At 39.9% G+C, this 20,228-nt stretch overlaps 2 protein-coding genes across 2 annotated transcripts; one reads left to right on the top strand and one right to left on the bottom strand.

Moving 5' to 3' along the window:
• The first annotated feature begins 4,950 nt into the window (after window positions 1-4,950).
• zdhhc15b (zDHHC palmitoyltransferase 15b) lies at window positions 4,951-11,173 on the top strand. The gene is made up of 11 exons (XM_082509974.1): window positions 4,951-5,148; window positions 5,553-5,579; window positions 5,694-5,788; window positions 5,874-5,994; window positions 6,336-6,405; window positions 6,686-6,718; window positions 6,807-6,927; window positions 7,084-7,216; window positions 7,364-7,490; window positions 8,056-8,174; window positions 9,184-11,173. Exons 1-11 carry the CDS (start codon window positions 5,031-5,033, stop codon window positions 9,225-9,227), a joined length of 1,008 nt encoding a protein of 335 aa, XP_082366100.1. The 5' UTR covers window positions 4,951-5,030; the 3' UTR covers window positions 9,228-11,173.
• Window positions 11,094-20,124, bottom strand: uprt (uracil phosphoribosyltransferase (FUR1) homolog). Its single transcript, XM_082509989.1, has 7 exons — window positions 19,888-20,124; window positions 15,725-15,767; window positions 15,573-15,642; window positions 15,317-15,379; window positions 14,239-14,400; window positions 13,441-13,539; window positions 11,094-11,481 (listed from the first exon to the last, which is right to left on the bottom strand). Exons 1-7 carry the CDS (start codon window positions 20,112-20,114, stop codon window positions 11,375-11,377), a joined length of 771 nt encoding a protein of 256 aa, XP_082366115.1. The 5' UTR covers window positions 20,115-20,124; the 3' UTR covers window positions 11,094-11,374.
• Window positions 20,125-20,228: the final 104 nt, after the last annotated feature.

Genomic DNA, 20,228 nt, shown 5'->3' with positions numbered 1-20,228 from the left:
CAACAGCTTTCCAGACGTCTGAGCCATCGGTGGGGTGAGAACGAGACCTTGAGGCTGTGCAGTTGTCCTCTGAGTCTGATGTCAAAATGCAGAAACGGCGTGCATTATTCTCCCCGATTCCAACCTGGCTTATTCATACATGCATAATGCATCAGAACAAGTTTCTAGACATTCTTCACTGCAGTGCTTTGGTGTTAATAGGCTAATAGTGGACTGGATTAAGTCCTTTTCTGGGTTGTGTTAAACTAAATTGCAGATGACGTGCATGACCATGTTCTGTGAAGTCATAGCTGTGTTTTCTTGTACTGGTCTGTCTCCCTAATTACTCCTGTGCTCATGGCTGACTTTTGCACACATACCTTTTGTCTGAATGTGGGCAACTCAAACCAACAACTCTTCAATCACCTGGACGCACACCAATGACAATATGTCAAGATGAATGCAGACTTTCCAGTGTGCGGATGCACACATGATGAACTCCCCGTCCAGACGCTGAAGCATGCAGGGAATGAAATGGAAATCAAACTCAATACTGCATCATCTCGTCGCGTTTTAAAAACCGAGACAGACATGAAGCCTGCAAACACACAAAACTAATAATACCACCATTCCTCTTTCTCGCTCTTCCACACACACGCATATATGCAAGCTCTGTTGCTCCCTCACATACACATGGAAACACACACCTCCCAAATGAATCACCCTCCCAAGTGCTTAGCATCATCAGCATTCCCTGAATCAGCCGTGACTGCAGAGCACAACTGCATGACATGAGAGTCTCAGGGGTCAAATGAAATGCACACTCTAAGTGCCACTTCATCTTCAAGGCATAACAGTGAGCAGCGGCTCAAGAGCGAACTCGAATAACGCTGGATTGTGTCAGCCATTGTGCTCCTCTCGCCACTTAATAAGCCTGCATGGTGGCTCATTGTGAAGCGTGGTCCTTTAGCACTTTTCTCCAGCCATGCATGACTTCTCCCCAAATGGGCTCTTCTCCAGCCCCTACTGTCTGTTTATGTAGACTACCACCAGGGCGGCAAGGAATGCACTTCCAATACGATCTGCTCGCACACATCCTTAGATGAGGAGTCTGCTTCGACTTGCTGATATGAGCTGGGGGTTTTTTTGTTGTAACTTTTACACAGGGGTAAATGTTTTGATTAAAAGGTCGTTACTATTTTGCTAGTCACAATGACTTTGTAGTGGAGGGGTTTGCTGCCGTGCTGACGGATGGATGGCCGCTCCCTGCCTCCAGTGAGCGGTTGAATCAGAGAGGAGCTGTCATCACCGGGCTGCCGACGCTGTTGCTTGAACTGAGAGGAGGGCGGGGTAGTGTGTGTGTGTGTGTGTGTGGGGGGGGGGGGGGGGGGGGCAAAGAGAGCAGGAGTTAGATGGAGAGCCGGCTAAGGACGATGTGCGAAGAAATTTAGGGGAAGGAGAAGATGTAGGCCTTGAAAAAGAGAGAGGGGGAAGATCATGTGGGATGGAACAGAAGAGGTCAGTATTGGGTGCAGCTCACCTCACACCCCAATCCCAGAAGGCACTGCAGAGAGGGAGTCTGCATTACGTAAAAGGGGGGAAAGCAGGTGGTACTGTCTACGCAGTCCTGCTGTGGCTTTTGGTCCACAGTTAAATGCTCCAGTCATCTGGGGGTCCCATAACATGGTGAAAATGGGGAGACAATTACGCATTGTGCTGATCTGACACGTCAGAAGATGACGGCATGCCATAAAACCTGAGGCGAAAAGGCGTAAAGGGCTGAAGCAGCATCTCTGTGATGGGGTGGATGAAGAGGAGTAGATGAGACTCGCACACTCATAAACAGACATCAGTTTCTGCAGAACTTTCTTTCTTATTTTCATATCTCACAACGATGAGCCTAAAAACACAAATCTATGTTCAAACAAGTTTAATTCCTGGTATAATTGGATTCCTTGATGTTCACCCACAGTCATTCATTATAAAGCTTTAGTGCCCTTTGATGCCAAGACCTGCAGTCGATGAACACGACTAATGAGCTCCCATTAAACCAACATTTGACTACATGCAAATTTGAGCTTGTAAATAGAGCAATCACTAAAAGTTGTAGTGTAGTAAAACACACATATTATGTCTGCAGTTTTAAAGTAGTCGTGCAGTGCCTCCTATTGGGCACTCCTGCAAAGTGCATGTGGTGTTTGGTGCTTTTGTCCCATTTGAATTGAAAACCTCACCTTTATTTTCTGTGTCTTGCATATATTTCAGAGTGTTGCAACAACCAATCACAGATACAATGCTAATAAATAAAAGCCCAAACAGATGAGGTGCAGCAGGTTTCTGCCTCCAATACACTGCATTATCTTTTATTTTGGTTTCACTGCAAGAATGTGATGAAGAAGCTGTAAGTACTTAATTCCAAAACAGAAAAAACACCGGACATCTGTCAACACCTCGAGAAAGCTGGAGATGCCACACTCCTGTCCAGCTAATAAAACTATAAAACAGCAGCCTGTGCCCATCAACTGCACCAGTAAAGAGAGACCAGTGGGATAAACAAAGCAGTGGAAAGGCTGGCTCTTACAGGGCTAAACCTGAAACCCCTGGAGACAATCCTTTTTAACCTCCTCTGTGAGAAGCCAACGCAGTAAACCCTTACAACTTCCACCTCGTACCTTGATTGTGTAACAGGAAACTAAATTATGACTTAATGGCCGCACACCGAGGCAACCAGGGGGAGATCAGCGGGCTCGTATTTACTGGAATACTCCTCGGATGATTTCCAAAAATACACGACACGACTTTCAGCTTTATTTTATGTGAAAGTTAACACTTTAAGCAACACATTAATAAGAAACAGCAGGAGAAGAAGTCATTCACTGAGCCTTGTTTAGCAGAGAAGGCGAACATTATTCTTTATGTTAAAAGCTAATGAATTGCAGCAGCAGTCAGGTCTTACCTTCAAACAATGCAGGCTGACTCGGCCTTGGCAGGTCAAAACAATTAGCCTAAGTAATTTCGTGTAAGCATGTGTGAGGCCTGCAGTTATTCTGACAAAGATACAGCTGTTCTACACCCTATAATTGAAACACTTCGGAGTAACAAGGGGGCTAAATTGGAAGAAAGTGCTCCGTTAATGTTAAGTCATTCCTAAGGTGAGGTCCAGCTGGGGACCTGTGGTGTGTGTCATCGCACACTTCACTCCCTTCATTTCTACATCAGCTTCTATGACCTAATTTCAAATCAGGGGGAAAAGAAAAGTGTAAAATCATCCTACATCCTGGAGGTGTTTTCTGAGTAGTATTAATAAACTGATTTTCTGATGAAGACAAAGGTTAAATAAATAAAGGTTAAAAGCATACTGGCTTTCATTTTTAAGGTTTTCATATCAGGACATGAGGTCCTAAGTCATCTGATGTAAAGAAAGCCTCAGATGAACTACAAAATGTGACATATTACAGCATGTTGTTATTTATTTAAATTAAGCCAACATTATTTAAGCCAAAGCAGTGGGTGAAAAACTCACCCTTGCTGCTTCCATATGAATTAAGAATGTAAGAAGGTGTTGCTAATCTAACGTAATTGATTATCAGCAAGTGTAAGAAACTCTAGTCTGATCTGGAGCATTAAGGCGTGTGTTAAAAAATGCCAAAGAGGAAAGACACCAGGACTGATCTTAATGAGGCAACTTTTCCAACCCAATAGTCTGGGAAGGGTTATGAGGACACAGCGTCATGGCTTAGGTTCGCAAACCATATCTAAACAAATCCCAAGACTTCTGTGATAATGTCCCTCGTGGACCAAAGTGGAGATATGTCCGTATGACACAAAGCACCACATTTGGTGAAAAACAACCACAGCATATTAGCACAAATAGCTGACACCAGCTGTGAAGCACGGTGGTGATGATTTGGATTTGTTTTGCAGGTGCAGGATATGAACAAAAAAGAAGAGAATCAATGTACTGCAATAGTACAGTCAACGTCCAGGCAGCAACCTGAGTGAAATGCTGTGGTGGGAGCTTAAGAAACCTGTGCTCAAACAAATGTCCACAAACCTCAATGGGCTGAAACAATGGTGTAAAGGAGTGCGGGAACATCTTTTCCAAAACAAAGTGAGACATCGATGAAGCCATACAGAAAATGATTAATTTAAGTAAGTGCTGCTAAAAGTGATTCTATGAGCTACTGAGTCATTGGGTTTACTGAGTTTTCCACAACTTTGTTTAATTTTAAACAAAATGGTACAGTGTCACGTCACATGTTGTTGTCCAGCTCAGGTTCCATTTATCTCATTTTAAGACCCGGTTAAGCTACAGATGTTTTTTTTTTAATTGTTATTTTTTTTATTATTAATGTGAAACCTTAGAATTGACATAGCTGTCTTCTTACCAAGACTGTACCTGAGGGTACTTTGACAGGATACATAAGGAAAATACATGGTTATGTATTTTTCCCAGGTTTTCTGAAGTGTGCTATTTTGAGCTTAGTTCTTTGCTTGCTTGCAGAAAATTTAGACCTTTCCAGACACTCTGACCTGTGACAGAAGTAAAAGTCCAGATGTTACTGATAACATTAACAACAAAAGGGCCCTGGAACCGAGACAACAAGACACAATTGTTTCATCATTATTTTTTACTGTTTTCAGCTGGGCCGGGTTTTTTTCCGAGGGTATCCATTAAAATGTGTGCTCTTTTGTATTTTTGCTTTTTAATGCGGCTTCTTATAATAGGCTTTATGTTCTTTAATTATTGTAAAACATTGCACAGTGCCAATAAACCAAACCTAACCCTGAGTTGACTGGAATTCACCATGTACAACAGCTGTTCCTTCCTAAAAAACAAAACAAAACAAAAAACATGTTAATGTGCCCATCAAGCATATTTGAGTAACTCTACAACAGTAAAAGTAATATTTATCTTAAAAAAAGAAAAAGAAAGAAGGAACACTAGCCAAACGGTAACTTCAGTGCAGTGAATCGCTCCCCGATGCAACTGATGGATAAATCCCAGGAATAGTAGTCGAACGCGGAAGAGAGCGGAGCTCAGATGGAATATGGCTCTCTCCAGAGGTTTGAGATGCTGTCAGAGGGTTTTCTCGTGGATACCTGTTCTTATTATCACCGCCGTTGTCTTGTGGTCGTATTACGCCTATGTCTTTGAACTATGTCTTTGTAAGTATGGCAAACTGTGTTGGTTTCCCGCGACTTTGATCGTTTAGTTACAGACACCGCAGACTACCGCACAGCGGTGTTGACATAACGTTATAGAAAGAGCAGGAAGTGGCTTCGGGTGTGTGCGTTCATTTACTTAATATACAATCAGATTCTCCTTAAACCTAAACTAATTTCCCATCTTCCCCTACAAGCTCAGTGGTAATTCCTGGTTTTATACCAAAACTGTTGTGCTGTTATTCCTCTTAGCTAAGTACAACCTGACAGTCTGGCTAGTCGTGTTAGCCGGTAAATTCTGTTTCAGTAAACAATAAACAAACTAGTGTTAGCCAAAACAGTTAGCTAGACTGTTGTCAGTCAGCCAACTTGGGTGTATTTCTGAAATCATGTTCTTGTTTTAACAGTTACAATCACCAATACACTGGAAAAAGGTAAGCTACCCTCTCGTCTCAGTGTAATGTGCACTGTTGAACCATGAACTAGAATAACACCGGGCTTGTTTCTGATATATTATGTATTATGGTGATTATTTCTTGTGCTTGCAGTGGCCTATTTGCTTTTATTTCATGTTTGCTTTGTGATGTTCTCCTGGACCTACTGGAAGTCAATATTCACCCCTCCTGCGTCTCCATGCAAAAAGGTCTGGAGAGCTAACCTGAATATCACCAATTAACTGTGGCCTATGCTGAATATGTTGTATGCAAATATCTGTCTGTCTGCTTTAGTTTCAGCTGTCATACTCAGACAAGCAAAGGTACGAAATGGAGGACAGACCAGATGCTCAGAAGCAAATCCTGGTTGAGATTGCAAAGAAGCTGCCTATTTTCACTCGAGCCCAATCTGGAGGTAAGCAGTGAAAGCATGTGAAATCATGTGAAATGTTTTTTTTCTTCTAATTTTCTTTGTCCACCTTATTTGATATAGAGTTGTGGGGGGCAGCACTAACAATACAGGTATATTAGCCGCTATCCATCATCTCACACATAATCTGTGTTTGGTGAAAGGAAATGGGTGAGGGCAATTAGCTTTGTGTGCACTCCGGAGCATCTTCATCCAGAGTAATCAGCCAGTATATCTCTTTCATTAATGCTGATTGGTAAGACTTAAGTTCTGGGCTGCAGGAAGTATTTGAAGGGCAAGCTCAGCTCAAATGTCGTCCATTCAACTCGCCATCCTCTTGTCTCCAGCTATCAGGTTCTGCGACCGCTGCCAGGTGCTGAAGCCTGACCGCTGTCACCACTGCTCCGTCTGTGAAATGTAAGACACCCTTTCCTCCCCAATCTCTTCATCTGGAGATGGAGAGAGGCAATTAGATATATGTTGGCCAGGGACTGTTGTGATAATTAGAGGATGTTGCTTTTGTTTGCCATGTCATGTCTTGAAGACATTATTCCAAAGATCAATCAGTGCAGAGGTTTAGCAAAGGGAACGAGCCGATAGCTGCCAGTGTACATGTTAAAGAAAGCTGTAAGAAAAGCTTGCCTAACATGAAACAAATGCCATTAAAATGATATAGAAACCTTGTCTTGCTTTTAAGGTGTGTCTTAAAGATGGACCATCACTGTCCCTGGTAAGTTGTAATCTCTTCCTCTTCGTCAGTGTTTAAATGGTGAAATAAATGTTTTGTTCTAAAACCAGAATGTCTTTTTCCTTTTAAGGGTGAACAACTGTGTTGGTTTTTCCAACTACAAGTTTTTTCTCCTTTTCCTTGCCTACTCTATGGTGTACTGTATATTCATTGCGGCAACAGTCTTTCAGTATTTCCTCAAATTCTGGGAAGTGAGTGTCATTCTTGCTTTATGACTCATATTCACAAGTTGTCATAATGTCATTTTGAAGTCCTTATAGTCAGCAGTATTGTATTTCCGCAAGATTCAAGCATTCTGTCATAGTTTATTCTCAGGTTTCTAGCACTCTCATTTCGCTCTTTCCCAGGGGGTCTTGCCAAACGGGCCTGCAAAGTTCCACGTCCTCTTCCTCATGTTTGTGGCTCTCATGTTCTTTGTCAGTCTCATGTTCCTCTTTGGCTACCACTGTTGGCTTGTGGCCAAGAACAGATCCACATTAGGTGAGAATTTGACGCATTTACTGATTAAACCCTCCTCCTTAAGAAATTGATCTCATTTATTTAATACATTAAGCACACATTAAATATGGTATGGAGAATTGAAAGGTTGACAGGGGAAACCTAACTAGTTTCATATCTGTTTTTTAGAGGCCTTCTCAGCTCCGGTTTTTGCCAACGGACCAGACAAAAACGGCTTTAACGTCGGCACGCGCAGAAATCTGGAGCAGGTATTTGGAGAGAATCGGAGATTGTGGTTCATCCCCGTCTTTACGAGGTGAGTTTGTTGTCAGGAGGCAACTCGTTGATTTCTATAATGAGGTGATGGCATTTTGGCATCTTTACACTGAAGTCTTGGCCCTATAGTTTGCAACAGAGTGTTGAAATACACAGAATTAATTCAGAGTGCAACGTGTGCCAAAGCCAGTGCTCACAGAACATGATCTGGATCCTCACCAAAAGCTAATGGATACTTCCTCTGTTCACCACCACTTCTCCACCAGGTTCATGGAATTTGGCCTGTTAGTTCTTGCATAATGTTGTGGACAAAGAGGCTGAGCAAGTGTCTGTACCTCAGCTTACTGCCATGGTGGAGGAAGAGTTAGCGATCAGTATAATGATTTAAGTAGAAGACTGAATATTTGAAGTATAAGGGATATGAATAATTGATGGGGAACAATATGACATTGACTTCAGAATACAGAGTAGTTTTTACATCAAGCTGCAGTGGAGCTAATGAATAACATGCATAGTGAAGAATTTGATCAATGGTTGGAACTTATTTAATAGTTAACTGGATCTTTAACAAGCTTCCATCTGTTTCTGTACCTCTTATATGTCAGCCAAGGGAATGGCCACTACTTTGCTTTGAAGAACCGGAGCTCTGAATCCCAGAACCCCTTATTAGCTAACGAGGACATGTGGGAAGAGTCTGATGATGGGTCTGAGGAGGGAAGCTTGGGTGAGTTTATTTAAATTCTGTCATATTTAAAATACACAGAGCTGAAAACGCCTTTTTCTCATTAATGCCCAATATACTGTATATCCTATTCAACTTATATCATCCAGGACAGCTGTCATGACCTGCTGGTCAACATATCTTCACAGTAGCACCTGATCCATGAAATATATGGCTCTTGGCTTCTATTTACTCTAGATGAGATTGCTGGTGCTAAAGACACAAGTAGCTTCCTTCCAAAAATAATTGGCTCTAATACTTTTGCATTTTTTTAATCCATTAAAAACCTCTTAAGAGACTTAATGCTTGAGTTTTTTCCAGAATCTGTTAGTATCTAATTACAGTTATCCTTTGTGTCATTTTGACCTTTGTAGTTGCTTTGCACTGTGAAATTTAAAAACAAAAATAAAGGGTGAGTCATGCGAGTCACAGGCAAATGCTTGCAGGCATCCGGTGACTTTTACTGTATTTTCTAAACAAATATTTTACCTACTCTATCACCTTCAGGTCTTACAAAAACAAGTAATAGTGTCCAGTGAATACTTGTGCTTTATAAGTTATTTGTGCCTGTCTCTTATTTATGTTTTTTATTCCTATGAAAGTCATATTTATTGCTCGAGTGTAGTGACAGAGAAAATATCCATTCAGAGACCCCGACTTTTCCGTAACTTGACTTTCCAAATATGGAATCCCTGCACTGAAACATCCAAAAACAAACGTTGTTGGAGGTCACACAGTAGGAGCAATAAGATGGGCAAGGTTTGTAACCTTGGGCTAACGGCGGAGGGGATGGGACACAGTAACGACACCATGCAACGGCAGATTAGTTCAATATTTGTTCAGTTGAAATGACCTGAAGGCTTCACTATAAACTGCTGCTGTGTTTATATTTTGCTACCACCTGCTGGTCACATGAACCACACTGTTCACTACCAGATGCATCGTTTACAACAAAACCACAGAAAAAATTAATTTACATGCTGATTTTTTTTTTTTTTTTTAATCATTCCAGCAGAGGATGTGGACCCCTCTGTTACCATAGAGATGGAGGAATAATTTACACTGGTGGAGACCTGGACTTGTATCGCACACACTGTGTATTGAGAGGTAAATCATTCCAAATCACAAGGACGTTCAGACACACCGAAGGGGCCCAAACAAAAGGATTAAGACCTGCGTTTGGACTGTCGTTGCCAACTCTACCCCGATGCTTCACATACTGATGAAAAAAGGAACTCATTGGATGACCAGTGGAAGCATCGCCTCTCATGTCATCATAAAATTTTATTTTCGGGGCAAGTCAAGTGTTTCCTGTTTTACAGAAAAGCAACTGATTTCTTTTTTTTAATTACAGAGAAAATATTTTGCCTGTATTTGTTATTCTTGACAGAGCACTAAACCTTTACAGCTTCTGTCTGGCAGTGTGCAATTTTACAGGTTTCTGTTTGAGAGTTAAGCTTACAGTGTTGCACCTTATGGTTTCTTTGGTGGGGGACGGGAAGGGAACTCGCACTTGTCAGGCTCCAGAAGTCTCATAGTGACTGAGTTGTCTACAAGTTTGAGGTTTACAGCATTTAAACATAAGATTTGACTTAAACATATTATTAAAAAGCTAACTTAACCTGAGCCTTACTAACAAGTATTCCTGCTTTTGGAGTCAGTATCTCCTCGGAATGTATCCTCCTGCTCCTCATCATCCTTTTGAGTACTTTGCACCAACATCTTGGGCACTTCTTCCCCCATTATGGAGTGTTTTATCCTCCCTGTTGCAGTTCGAATGTCATTAGCTCAGTGTCTAATCACAATGGTGACTGTAACAATAAGACAAGCATAAATTTGGTCATAGTTAGACCTGATTACATGTTACATCTGAGTATTATGGCAAACTTGATATGTCTATCTATCAGTGGAGTCATATTCTGAATAGACTGTATATCATGGCTTAAAAGCTGTTTGCTACATTGATTAAGAAGGATGCAGTGATTGGTTAGATTTATGTCTGGGGTTTGAGCATGAGATTTACTGAGACTTTTTTTTTAAAATCTAATCAGTCTTTTTTTTTTATCATTAGCTATCCCTGGGAAGATAACACTTTGGATGCAGGGGATTAAAAGTTGCTTTTGTTATAGACACAAACATGCATATGAGAGGGCATAGGGTCTTCTATGTCTGTTTTTGATCTTTTTAGATAAATACACTGTACATATTAACTGATCCTCATCAACAGGTTGGTAGAGGGCAGTGATCTTCTGCAATATAATGTTCTGATTATTATTTTTTTTTTTACCTGTGTTTATGTATTTTAATACCAATGAAAGCTAATCTTATTCAGACTGCTTTTGTGTATTTAGACAGCGCACCTGGCAGGAAACCACTTCTTTAACAAAGTAAACCCATTTATTCAGTCATGCATAAGAAGTTGGGTTTTCACCAGATGTGTGTACAGTTGTATGTTGAAGCTTAAACTTTTTGTCAGATCAGTTTTTTCCCAAGTTGAGTGACCTAAACTAAATGCTGCTCATATCTGAGAAAGGCTTCTGTTCATTCTACTGAAACTGTAGGTTATTTATCAGGGATATGTGAAAGCTTGTATAAAAACATTGAGAAGGATATGGCTGTTGAGTGTATCATTTAGTCTTTTGTCTATTTATTGTTATAAAAGTCTGCCTTTTTTTTTTCTCTCGTGTATCGAGTTTGAACCATACCTGCTGCAGGCAGTGTCTGTATATTTTGTTCTATTACCGGTAAGTGAACTATTGAAGTAACATACTTTAATCAAACAGAACATTTACAACTTGAGAAGGCAGGAGTTCAATGTTGCTAGAGCACATGTGGTCCCCTCTTTAACCCGTCTTTGGAGTATGTGATTGTGGTGCTTCCCTTTTTCCATCACGTCAAAACTACCAATAGTTTCATTTGCTGTTCTTTGTAAACAAATATTCTTTATTGATCCAGCAGATGTTGTAACATGCAGAATAAAATGATCCAAGTTGAACTCTTTACATGGTTCTGTGTAGTCTTTTTATAGTATGACTATACACAGCATAGAATAATATATACATTTGATTAATTTGATATCAGTTTTTGAACTTTGTAAATGAGAAGCAGTACTTCGCACAATGAGGAGAACATGACAAATACATTGCAAAATATATTAAAAACCAAAACTATTTGCAGATCATGTTCCTCGGGTTGTCCTCCATTTAGTCGGTGCCAAAGTACCTCTGTCCGAAATGTGTTGGAGCCACCGGGTGGACTTCTGTGGTCAGAATTGTGATATCTGGGAACTCCTGGATTATAGATTTTGCTCCTAGAAGAAAAATGTACAGTTGGTTCACTTTCTGTCTGAAATCTAAGCCACTGATGTGCTGAATAAACAAAAGCAACTAGCAGCCAAAACCTGAAGCTTTTCTGAGGTAAGACTGCTATGCAATGCCAGTTCATGACCAGGATGGAAAAAAGCAACCATCTTATTTCCCACCATCTTCAGCTGTACTGTGGTGAGGTTAAGCACAGCTCAGGTAAGCTGATAAAGGGGCCTAAAGCTTAAGAAGCAACAACACTGACATATTCTCACTTTTTAGGTTTATACAGCAAACATTAAAAAGTAGATGCATATTTACATGTTCACCTGTTCCAAAACAAAATTATTATTTATCTGGCATTTGGCACTGTTTTTGTTTCTATCAACCCCCGAGGGGAATAATCTACCTTTAAGTCCACTATGTTCATCAGCTACTCCACTTGCTACCTACTGTGGCTTTTAAGTGCTTTTTTATTAAAGGCAGTTGTCTGCTGTAGCTGCAAATGGATTGAGAATGAACAAACACTAAACAATGAACTGAAACTCACTATAAAGTACTGACTAAGCAGAGCTGCAGGGGATCCTGTCAGTTCATTACAACTCCTTTAGCACTGTCAGATACACTGTTAGTATAAAAAATACTAATTATAGATTATTAAAAATAATGTAATGGTAACACACAATGGTCTCATTCCACATGACAATAAGATTACCAACATTGGTGTCCAGGAATCACTTGAATCATCTACTTTATTATTAGGTACATTTTGCTAGTATTAAGTTGGAGCCGCTTTTGCATAAGGTGCTGGAAAAATTCATCAGAGATTGGAGTACAGCTAACTCACTATCACTGTCTCTAACCAGCTTGAGATGACTTGAGCTTTGAGCTCCTGCTATGTTATCCTGCTGGAAGCAGCCACCAGAACATGTGCACACTGCGCTTATAAATGGATGGAAAATGCTGACACTACCATCCAAATGTCGCTGCAAAAATAGAGACATTAGACCAGGTGATGTTTTTCTCAGACTTCTATTATCCATTTTTTGTGAACTTGTGTGAACTGTAGCCTCTGTTTTCTGTCCTTAGCAGACAGGAGTGGCACCCAGTGTGGTCTTCTGCTGCTGTAGCCTATCTGCTACAAGTTTTGATGTGTTGCACATTCAAAGATGCTCTTCTGCATACCTTGGTTCTAAAATGTCTTTTTTTTTGAGTTGGTGGTTCCTTCCTCTCAGCTTAAAGCAGTCTGACTTTTGACATCAACAAGGCATTTTAACCCATGGAACACCTGCTGACTGGATTTATTACCTTTTTAGAACATTCTCTGAAACTCTAGAGATGATCGTGTGGAAAATCCCAATAGATCAGCAATTTCTAAAACACTTAGACCAACCTCCTTGACACCAACAACCATGGAATGTTCACTTACATCACCTTTCTTGCCCAACTTGACATGTCTACATGCATTGGGTTGGTGACGTGATTAGCTGATTACATACTCGTGCCTGTGAGTTGAGCACCTGTACCTAATAAAGCGACCACTTCTGTATATAGTGTAGACCAGGGTTTGATTACCTGGTAAAAGGAAATGTCTTTAAAAAGGCTTCATCCCCTTCAGAGGATTAAATAGCTTTTTATATTTTAATGGCAACATGTGCTTAATATATCAACGTTTCATATATTTAAGTGGAATAAATCCATTAAACATCAAAACAATCTGGCCCAAGCTAAAGTAGAGAAAACTATAAACGTGCAGAAGTTACCATAGTTTACTGATGACTGCTGAGCAAGACTTCAGATCAGCAGCGCCACAGAACCTCATTGTTGTTGGCAACAGTATTTTTTATATAGACACTGATGCAGCAGAAACATGAGTGGAGGAGCAATAGAGGACAAAGTGTGTGATCTGGGAGGTAAACAAAACCGAGCTGGTGGCGACTGCACTTGTGTTGAGCTGTCTGGCTTACCATGAGGTGTGGAGAAGAGGCTGAGTAGGATAATATGTTTGGGTTGGACCCTGTGCTCTTTCAGCACCCTCACAGCCTCAATCACGGTGTTCCCTGTACCTGCAGACACAGAACAAATAAGGTTTGCTTCACATTCCTGCTTATAATGACAAATTTGCTGACTCATCTCAAGAATATGTGACAAGTCATAACAGATTCCCAACACAAACTACATAATTGCATTTTTCCCAATTCAAATATATCCAACTCATGCATTATGAGCATCTTAAAAGGAAAGGAAAGTGATTGTGTGCTGATTGATGTGCCCATGAGTCTGGACAATTGACAGGCTTTAATTTCACATCCAGTTAGCATGCATCAATGAAACCATATGTTCCATCATTCTGACATTATAAAATATACCTTGAGCCTAGCTTGATCACTTTTTTTTTTTTAAAGCTGAGAACAGAAAAATGCTGCTTTGTGACACAGGGAAACCGGGGCTATTAAGATACTATTTTTGTTGGCACTCATTATGTTATTCAGCAGCCTGGTGGCTATCTCCCAGGCAATGTATAATTAGCCCCATGAGAACTATAATTATCAGAGCAGTGTGAATGGGCCGGCGTGATGTGGAAATGCAGACTTGGTGGTGAAGGTCAACTCAAGGGAGATTTTCCAAAATGAATAAATACAAAAAACTTTTTTTCTTTTTACACTTGCACAGAATTGGACATCTCTTGACATTTACGTGCTACTGAAGGTGACAAACTGGAGTCACCAGCAAGAAAAAACGAGCTCAGCCATCTTGTTACTTACTGAGAATGGGGTACATGAGCAGCACTTTTCTTCTATACACATCTGGGGGGAACTTGGCATAGTAGACCTTGGCTTTCTGTGTCTCTTCGTCACTCTGTATGAGGATCTTGCCAATGCGGATAGAGCGGCAGCAATCACGGAGACCCTGCTCCATGGCCTCACCTGTGAGAAAGCACGTGAAATGCAACTGTGGTTGAAAGGTTGAAATATATTTGTTGCTTAGGGTTAGTTTTGTCTTCATCAGCGGGGATTTCCAGCAGACCTGCACCTACATGTGTGTTGCGTCTCATTTCTCCAGTAAGACACGCTCACGCCATATCGGTTTGTTTGAAATTACAAGAATAATTATCAGCAGCGCTAATCATAAAAATACATTCCGGATTTTCCTAAACCCAAAGTCACCTAAAAATATTAAAGAAATATAAAGACATGGCTGGTGCCATTTAAAAAACAAGCAAACAAACAATGCTATATATAAATGCAGAATTGCCCGCTTTCCTCCACAACCACATAGAAAAGTTCACACACTGGTCACACTGTAAAGCATTCAGTCTTCATTACATTACAGCGCTCTACCATGACATGCTCAAAGTCAACCCACGAGGATGTCAAGACATGACTGTGGTATGGAAAACAATAGAACCGGTGTTTTGACTTAGCTGATGTGTTACCTTTAAGGTACAGTGTTTGAGTTTTATACTTCCTGTGTTTTATTCTAGCATGACTGTCAAAAAGGCAAAACAGGCTTTGCAGACAGCTATGGTAACAGTCTCATTAAACCAAAAGGATAGATAACAAGTGTCACTTCTGGTTGTGTGGTCTGCTGACAGCGAAGCCTTCAGAGACTGTGCTCTCTACAAAACTAAAGACAAATAGCTGTCTCAAATGCCTAACATAACGTTTACACAACGTAGTATTCAAACAAGAGAGTAGTTAGTCTATGATCCAGCGCAAACGATAACCGAGCAAGAGCAAAACAGATGCACAGTATGAGTACACGGTTTCATGGAAGACTTATGTGTACCTAGGAAAGACACAAATTTGTTTTGATAGGTGTGCTAGAGAAGGTTTAACTTACCACTCCTCATAATGCTGACTCCACAGTTGCCTCTTTCAAACTTGACACCCTCATACTTGTACCCTGAGGGAAAAAATGAAGCAGAAACAGTCACAAAATGTAGCTGTTCAGAAAAAGCCCACACAGTCATATAATGCTGGGAGTTAAAACACTCAAACACTGGAGCCCACTGGTCAGAATTCAGAACTCTGTTTTTGTCTAACCTAGTCTTTACACCTGAATAACGACTTTGTTATTACAGAGAGATCCTCCTCACCTGTCGGTGTGGTCACTGTGCACTCAGAGTAGGGGAGCTGGTTCAAGCCCTCTTCAACTACAAGCCTGATCTGGTTTTTTACAACACAAACAGATTTTATTTATAAAATCTTCACACTCTTACAGCATACTGTATTAAAGTCATGATCTTACCAGTCGGTCTGCACAAAACACAAAATCTCCTCTGCTGGTTGTCCTGAAAATGTAAATATGAGTTTGATTAGATCATTTTAGATCAGGGGTTGGCAAACTTTTACTATGAAAAGGGTCATTTTCAAGCAATTCTTAACCTGTAAAGAACATCTGATATTTGCAATGCCTATTTATTTAAGCCATTTGTTATACAGTCATGTGAAAAAGTAAGTTTCCCCATGACAATATGTACTTCTTTGAAAACTTAAAGGATACCCCATGATTCAATAGTTTATTATTTAGCAGTAATTGTTTTCTGTATGGCGTTTTAAGTCTCTCACATCATTGTGGAGGAATTGTCGCTCACTTGTGGCGCACTTACAGTGCTATTTGTTCATTGAGGTTTGCAGGCATTCATATATGCACAATATTTTTAAGGTCCTGCCACAGAATTTAATTAAGGCTGAGGTCTGGACTTTGACTGGACTGCTGCAACATCTTTATTCTTCTCTTTTTCAGTCATTCTGTTGGAGATCATTGTCCTGTTGTGTGACATCAAGCTTTAGCCCATGGCCTGACATTTCACTGTAAAATACTTTGGCATATGGTCGACTAAGTGACTGCAATATGCTTAGGTATATAGCTGCAAAATAAGCTTAAATCATCACCCCTTCTCCACCATGCTTTACAGCTGGTATGAGGTATTTGTGCTGATGTGCTGTGTTTTGTTTTTCGGAAATGTGAACCCTGGCCCAACATTTTGTGGTTTGTTCAGATCAACTTTGAAACAACCCCCTCTGCTAGGTTATTTTTAAAGAGAAGATGTATTCTCCTGGCAACCCTTCCAAGCAAACCAGACTTGTTCAGTCTTTTTCTGATTGTACTGTCATGAGTTTTATCATACTAACTGAGGCCTGTAGAGTCTGAGATGCAGCTCTTGGGAGTTTTTACAGATTATCTGAGCATTGCATGGTTGTTAACACACACCTGAATGCTCCAGACCAGCAAATTGCCAAAATGTCTGCTTTTACAAAGATCCTGACAGTTGATGATGATCAGACTATCAGCACTGCATAGTCCTGTGGAAACTCTTTTTTACATGACTGTATGCATGTCATTTTTTAATTCTTATCATGTGTTAATGAAGAAGGCACCAACTATTATTTGGATGTTTGCCCATCAAAATACCAATAACAGTAAAAATGCAAATCTTTTACTACATGTGACTACTTTAAAGTGGGCTATTCATAATTAGTATTTTAACTTTTCGTTTTCATTACAATAATATCATTTTTGTTGCATTTATAGTTCCTAATGATCTATTTTTTAAGATACATGCGTCTCTGAGCTGGTTGATACTCAGCACTGCTCTGATTCAAATAATCTTATTACTGCTTCAATTTCATCTCTTTTTGTGTGAACAGACGACAACTATTCCTGTTTGTATCAGGTAAAGTAATACAAGGTTATAACTACACAAGACATCTTAACAACTGTAAGATATGTTGGTTCTTTTGATACAATAAATTATTCTCTCCTTGAAAGGCTTAAAAAATGTTGTAGCTGAACCTGTTATGATAGTTACTATGACGTTTCCTTGAAGAAGCATCACTTGTTTTAGTCACAGGTAGAGCAGGGCGATATGGCCAAAAATATTTATCACGATATATATTTGAAAATTTGCGATAACGATATAACTGACGATATAATTGATGCGAGACAAAATACAACTCCACAACATTACTAGCGCAAAAAGACAACCTTCCATTTATTTTCACTTAAACAAGAAGCTGGTTTTTATGTACATTAAAGCTTTATAAAAATGTAACAGTGCAAATGCAAATGCCTTGCTGAAAGTTTAACCAAAAGGCATTTCCAGTAGAAATGGGCTGACATATCCTGAGCATAACCATGTATAATATCCACTGAAGTTAAAAAGAGGTGCTTTGCAACATTAAACTGCAGTGTGCAGTACGTATTTTTCGGACCATAAGGTGCACGGGATTATAAGGCACATTAAGCGAAACAAAGCAGTCAGATAAATCAAACTTTATTAAACTCATTCTTCTTGCTTCCTCCACTTCTGTACCATTGATTCATTAATGCTGTATTCTATCACAGCTGCTCTGTTCCCATGTTGTTGCAGTATATTAATGACTAACCTGGTATTGTGGATGGATTATCTCAGTTGTTCTTCTGACTGAAGTTTGGTCCGTTTACAGCATCCTGCCATGCGATTGCATTTGTCTCTATCTATCAGAAACCTTAACGTTAACTTTTTTAAGTGGAAAAGTGTTAGTGTTTGTCCTCCAGCTTCACTGTTTATATTATGCTAACATAGCTGTGTTGCTAGCGATAACGTAGCACATCATTAAATACCAGCTAGCCCAACTTCAGTAACCCTATTTTTTTCAATTCAATTCAATCTTTATTGGCAGACTACATGTCCATAAAAACAAGACAAGAAACACACACACACAACTCCCCCCCCCCCCCCCACACACACACACAACACTATAAACGTCACTGCTGTTTAGTTTCCTGTCTTCATTTATGTTGGAAGTGATAGCAGAACTGTACGTTTGATTTTTTTCAGAAATCTCTCAGTCAGAACATGCTAGCGAAACTAGCGAGCTAGCTTCCGCTAGCTTCCTGCTAACTTCTAACTCCGTTAAATGTAATAAATTTTGTTTTCATGGATGCCTGGAAGTTAAACTTCATAGTTACACCTGGTAAAGCAGCAATGCTGATCGTTTTATTAAAGATGAAAGAATTTAGACAGTTTTTAACTCTCAGTGATGCTGCAGTGTTCGTTTGACCTGAAGGTTATGGAGTTTAGGACCCAGATTACTCCCAGATTTAAGAGCATCTTAGTCCGGCAATAACGACGGCCGATTGCATGTTCTGCAAAAAATGTGCTTTGTCGTGTATCTGACGGACAAACACCAAACCAGTTCCACATCACTGAAGTTGCACCATTTTTACAAACCAATTCTGGTTCATTTGTTTCACTCAACAATCGGCCATGTGCGTATGAAAACAAAGCCACTGCGCATGCGCGTTTTACTCATATTCTATCGCGATATTTCATTTTCCTATCGTTGCCTAACATTATACTGGTATTACCGTGAACGGTATAATATGGCCCAGCCCTAGTCACAGGCATGGACAATATTGCACATACTGTAGTTTCTTTCACCATGTTGAGTCATCATTGAAGCTATATGGGTCATTTCATATCAACTGACTAAATCTGGAAAAAAAATCCCAGCCTGAAAAATTCCCAGGGTGATCATGAACTCAAATTTGCTACATAAAGTGAAGGTCGGAGATATTTGGCCTAAAAAATATGATTTACATAATTTAAGTAGCTCTGTAGATATAGCTGGTTGAAAATGCCCCCAACTTAGATAGATAGATAGATAGATATTTTGTGACTATCTATATATATATATATATATATATATATATATATATATATATATATACACACATTTAAAAAATAAAAAATATTTATATGAAAAAATATCTATTTTATGAGTAAACTTATAACAATATAGAGGTAAAATGTTGCAGTTTCTTTAATAAGAAGCGTGCCCCCCCCCTTCTAACATTTGAAAGGAAATTGGAGATGGTCAGGCTGAAAGCATTTCTCTGTGCGCCCCAGGGTGGCTGTGGCTACAATGTAGCTGCCATCACCAGTGTGTGAATGTGTGTGTGAATGGGTGGATGACTGGATATGTAAAGCGCTTTTGGGTCCTTAGGGACTAGTAAAGCGCTGTATAAATACAGGCCATTTACCATTTGGTCATTTGACATATGTTTAAAGAGTGAGTTATTTAAACCTCACGCTTTGTTTTTCTAATATTACATCAAGATCTGAGATGTGCTATACGTTTGCCTGACCTATCTAATATCACTGCAAACTCTTTGACTTCCCCTGGAAATTTACATTCCATAAAATTTTTGGTAAGCTGCCTTTTTTGGCATACCTTCCTGGTTTTCTATTATAGTTCCAGTTCAGTGAAATGAAGAACAGCTACGTTTTTCCATTTACTAATTATAGTTTTCTACAGAGACCATAAACACAAGTCTATATTTTATATAAGGCTCGTTACTTGCTTTTGTACCACAACCACTATGCATATGGCCTGTGTGTCAGTAAACAAGAGCGGGGGACTCACTTGTCTCTGATTATTGTCTGTAATTCACGGATCTGGTCATTCAGAGGAAGCAGCTTAAGCTGGGGTCCCAGGTTGTCCTGGCTGTCAGGCTGTGTTGTGGCATCACTTGGTTCGGAGTTGGATACTACTGCAGGCACGCTGCTGTTACTGTTTGCAAACCGAACTTGCTTCATTGGGTGCTCCTGGCCACTGCTCACATTGTTCAGCTGCTGATTGTGGCATGGCATCCTGAGTAAAAGCAAGAGATATCTATGCTAAAGTCAGCTAGCTTCTTTCCGCCGCGCCACACACGTACTAACGGTGTGTCACAAGGAACACAACGTGCTCTGCCGTTAGCTTCA

Source organism: Aulonocara stuartgranti (genome assembly GCF_965226115.1).
Source record: "Aulonocara stuartgranti genome assembly, chromosome: 2".
Lineage (NCBI taxonomy): Eukaryota > Metazoa > Chordata > Actinopteri > Cichliformes > Cichlidae > Aulonocara > Aulonocara stuartgranti.
The sequence above is the reverse complement of the archived record's forward strand: the minus strand, read 5'-3'. Positions and strand labels throughout refer to the sequence as shown.

What these genes read in the sequence shown, in the direction of transcription:
- zdhhc15b (XM_082509974.1), top strand. Translation starts at nt 5,031, where the DNA reads ATGGCTCTCTCCAGAGGTTTGAGATGCTGTCAGAGGGTTTTCTCGTGG. An exon ending in CACTCGAGCCCAATCTGGAG is followed by an intron (nt 5,995 to 6,335) that starts GTAAGCAGTGAA and finishes TCTTGTCTCCAG; the next exon opens with CTATCAGGTTCTGCGACCGC. An exon ending in GTCTGAGGAGGGAAGCTTGG is followed by an intron (nt 8,175 to 9,183) that starts GTGAGTTTATTT and finishes TAATCATTCCAG; the next exon opens with CAGAGGATGTGGACCCCTCT.
- uprt (XM_082509989.1), bottom strand. Translation starts at nt 20,114, where the DNA reads ATGCCATGCCACAATCAGCAGCTGAACAATGTGAGCAGTGGCCAGGAG. An exon ending in CAGACAATAATCAGAGACAA is followed by an intron (nt 15,768 to 19,887) that starts GTGAGTCCCCCG and finishes TTACATTTTCAG; the next exon opens with GACAACCAGCAGAGGAGATT. An exon ending in TGTTTTGTGCAGACCGACTG is followed by an intron (nt 15,643 to 15,724) that starts GTAAGATCATGA and finishes GTAAAAAACCAG; the next exon opens with ATCAGGCTTGTAGTTGAAGA.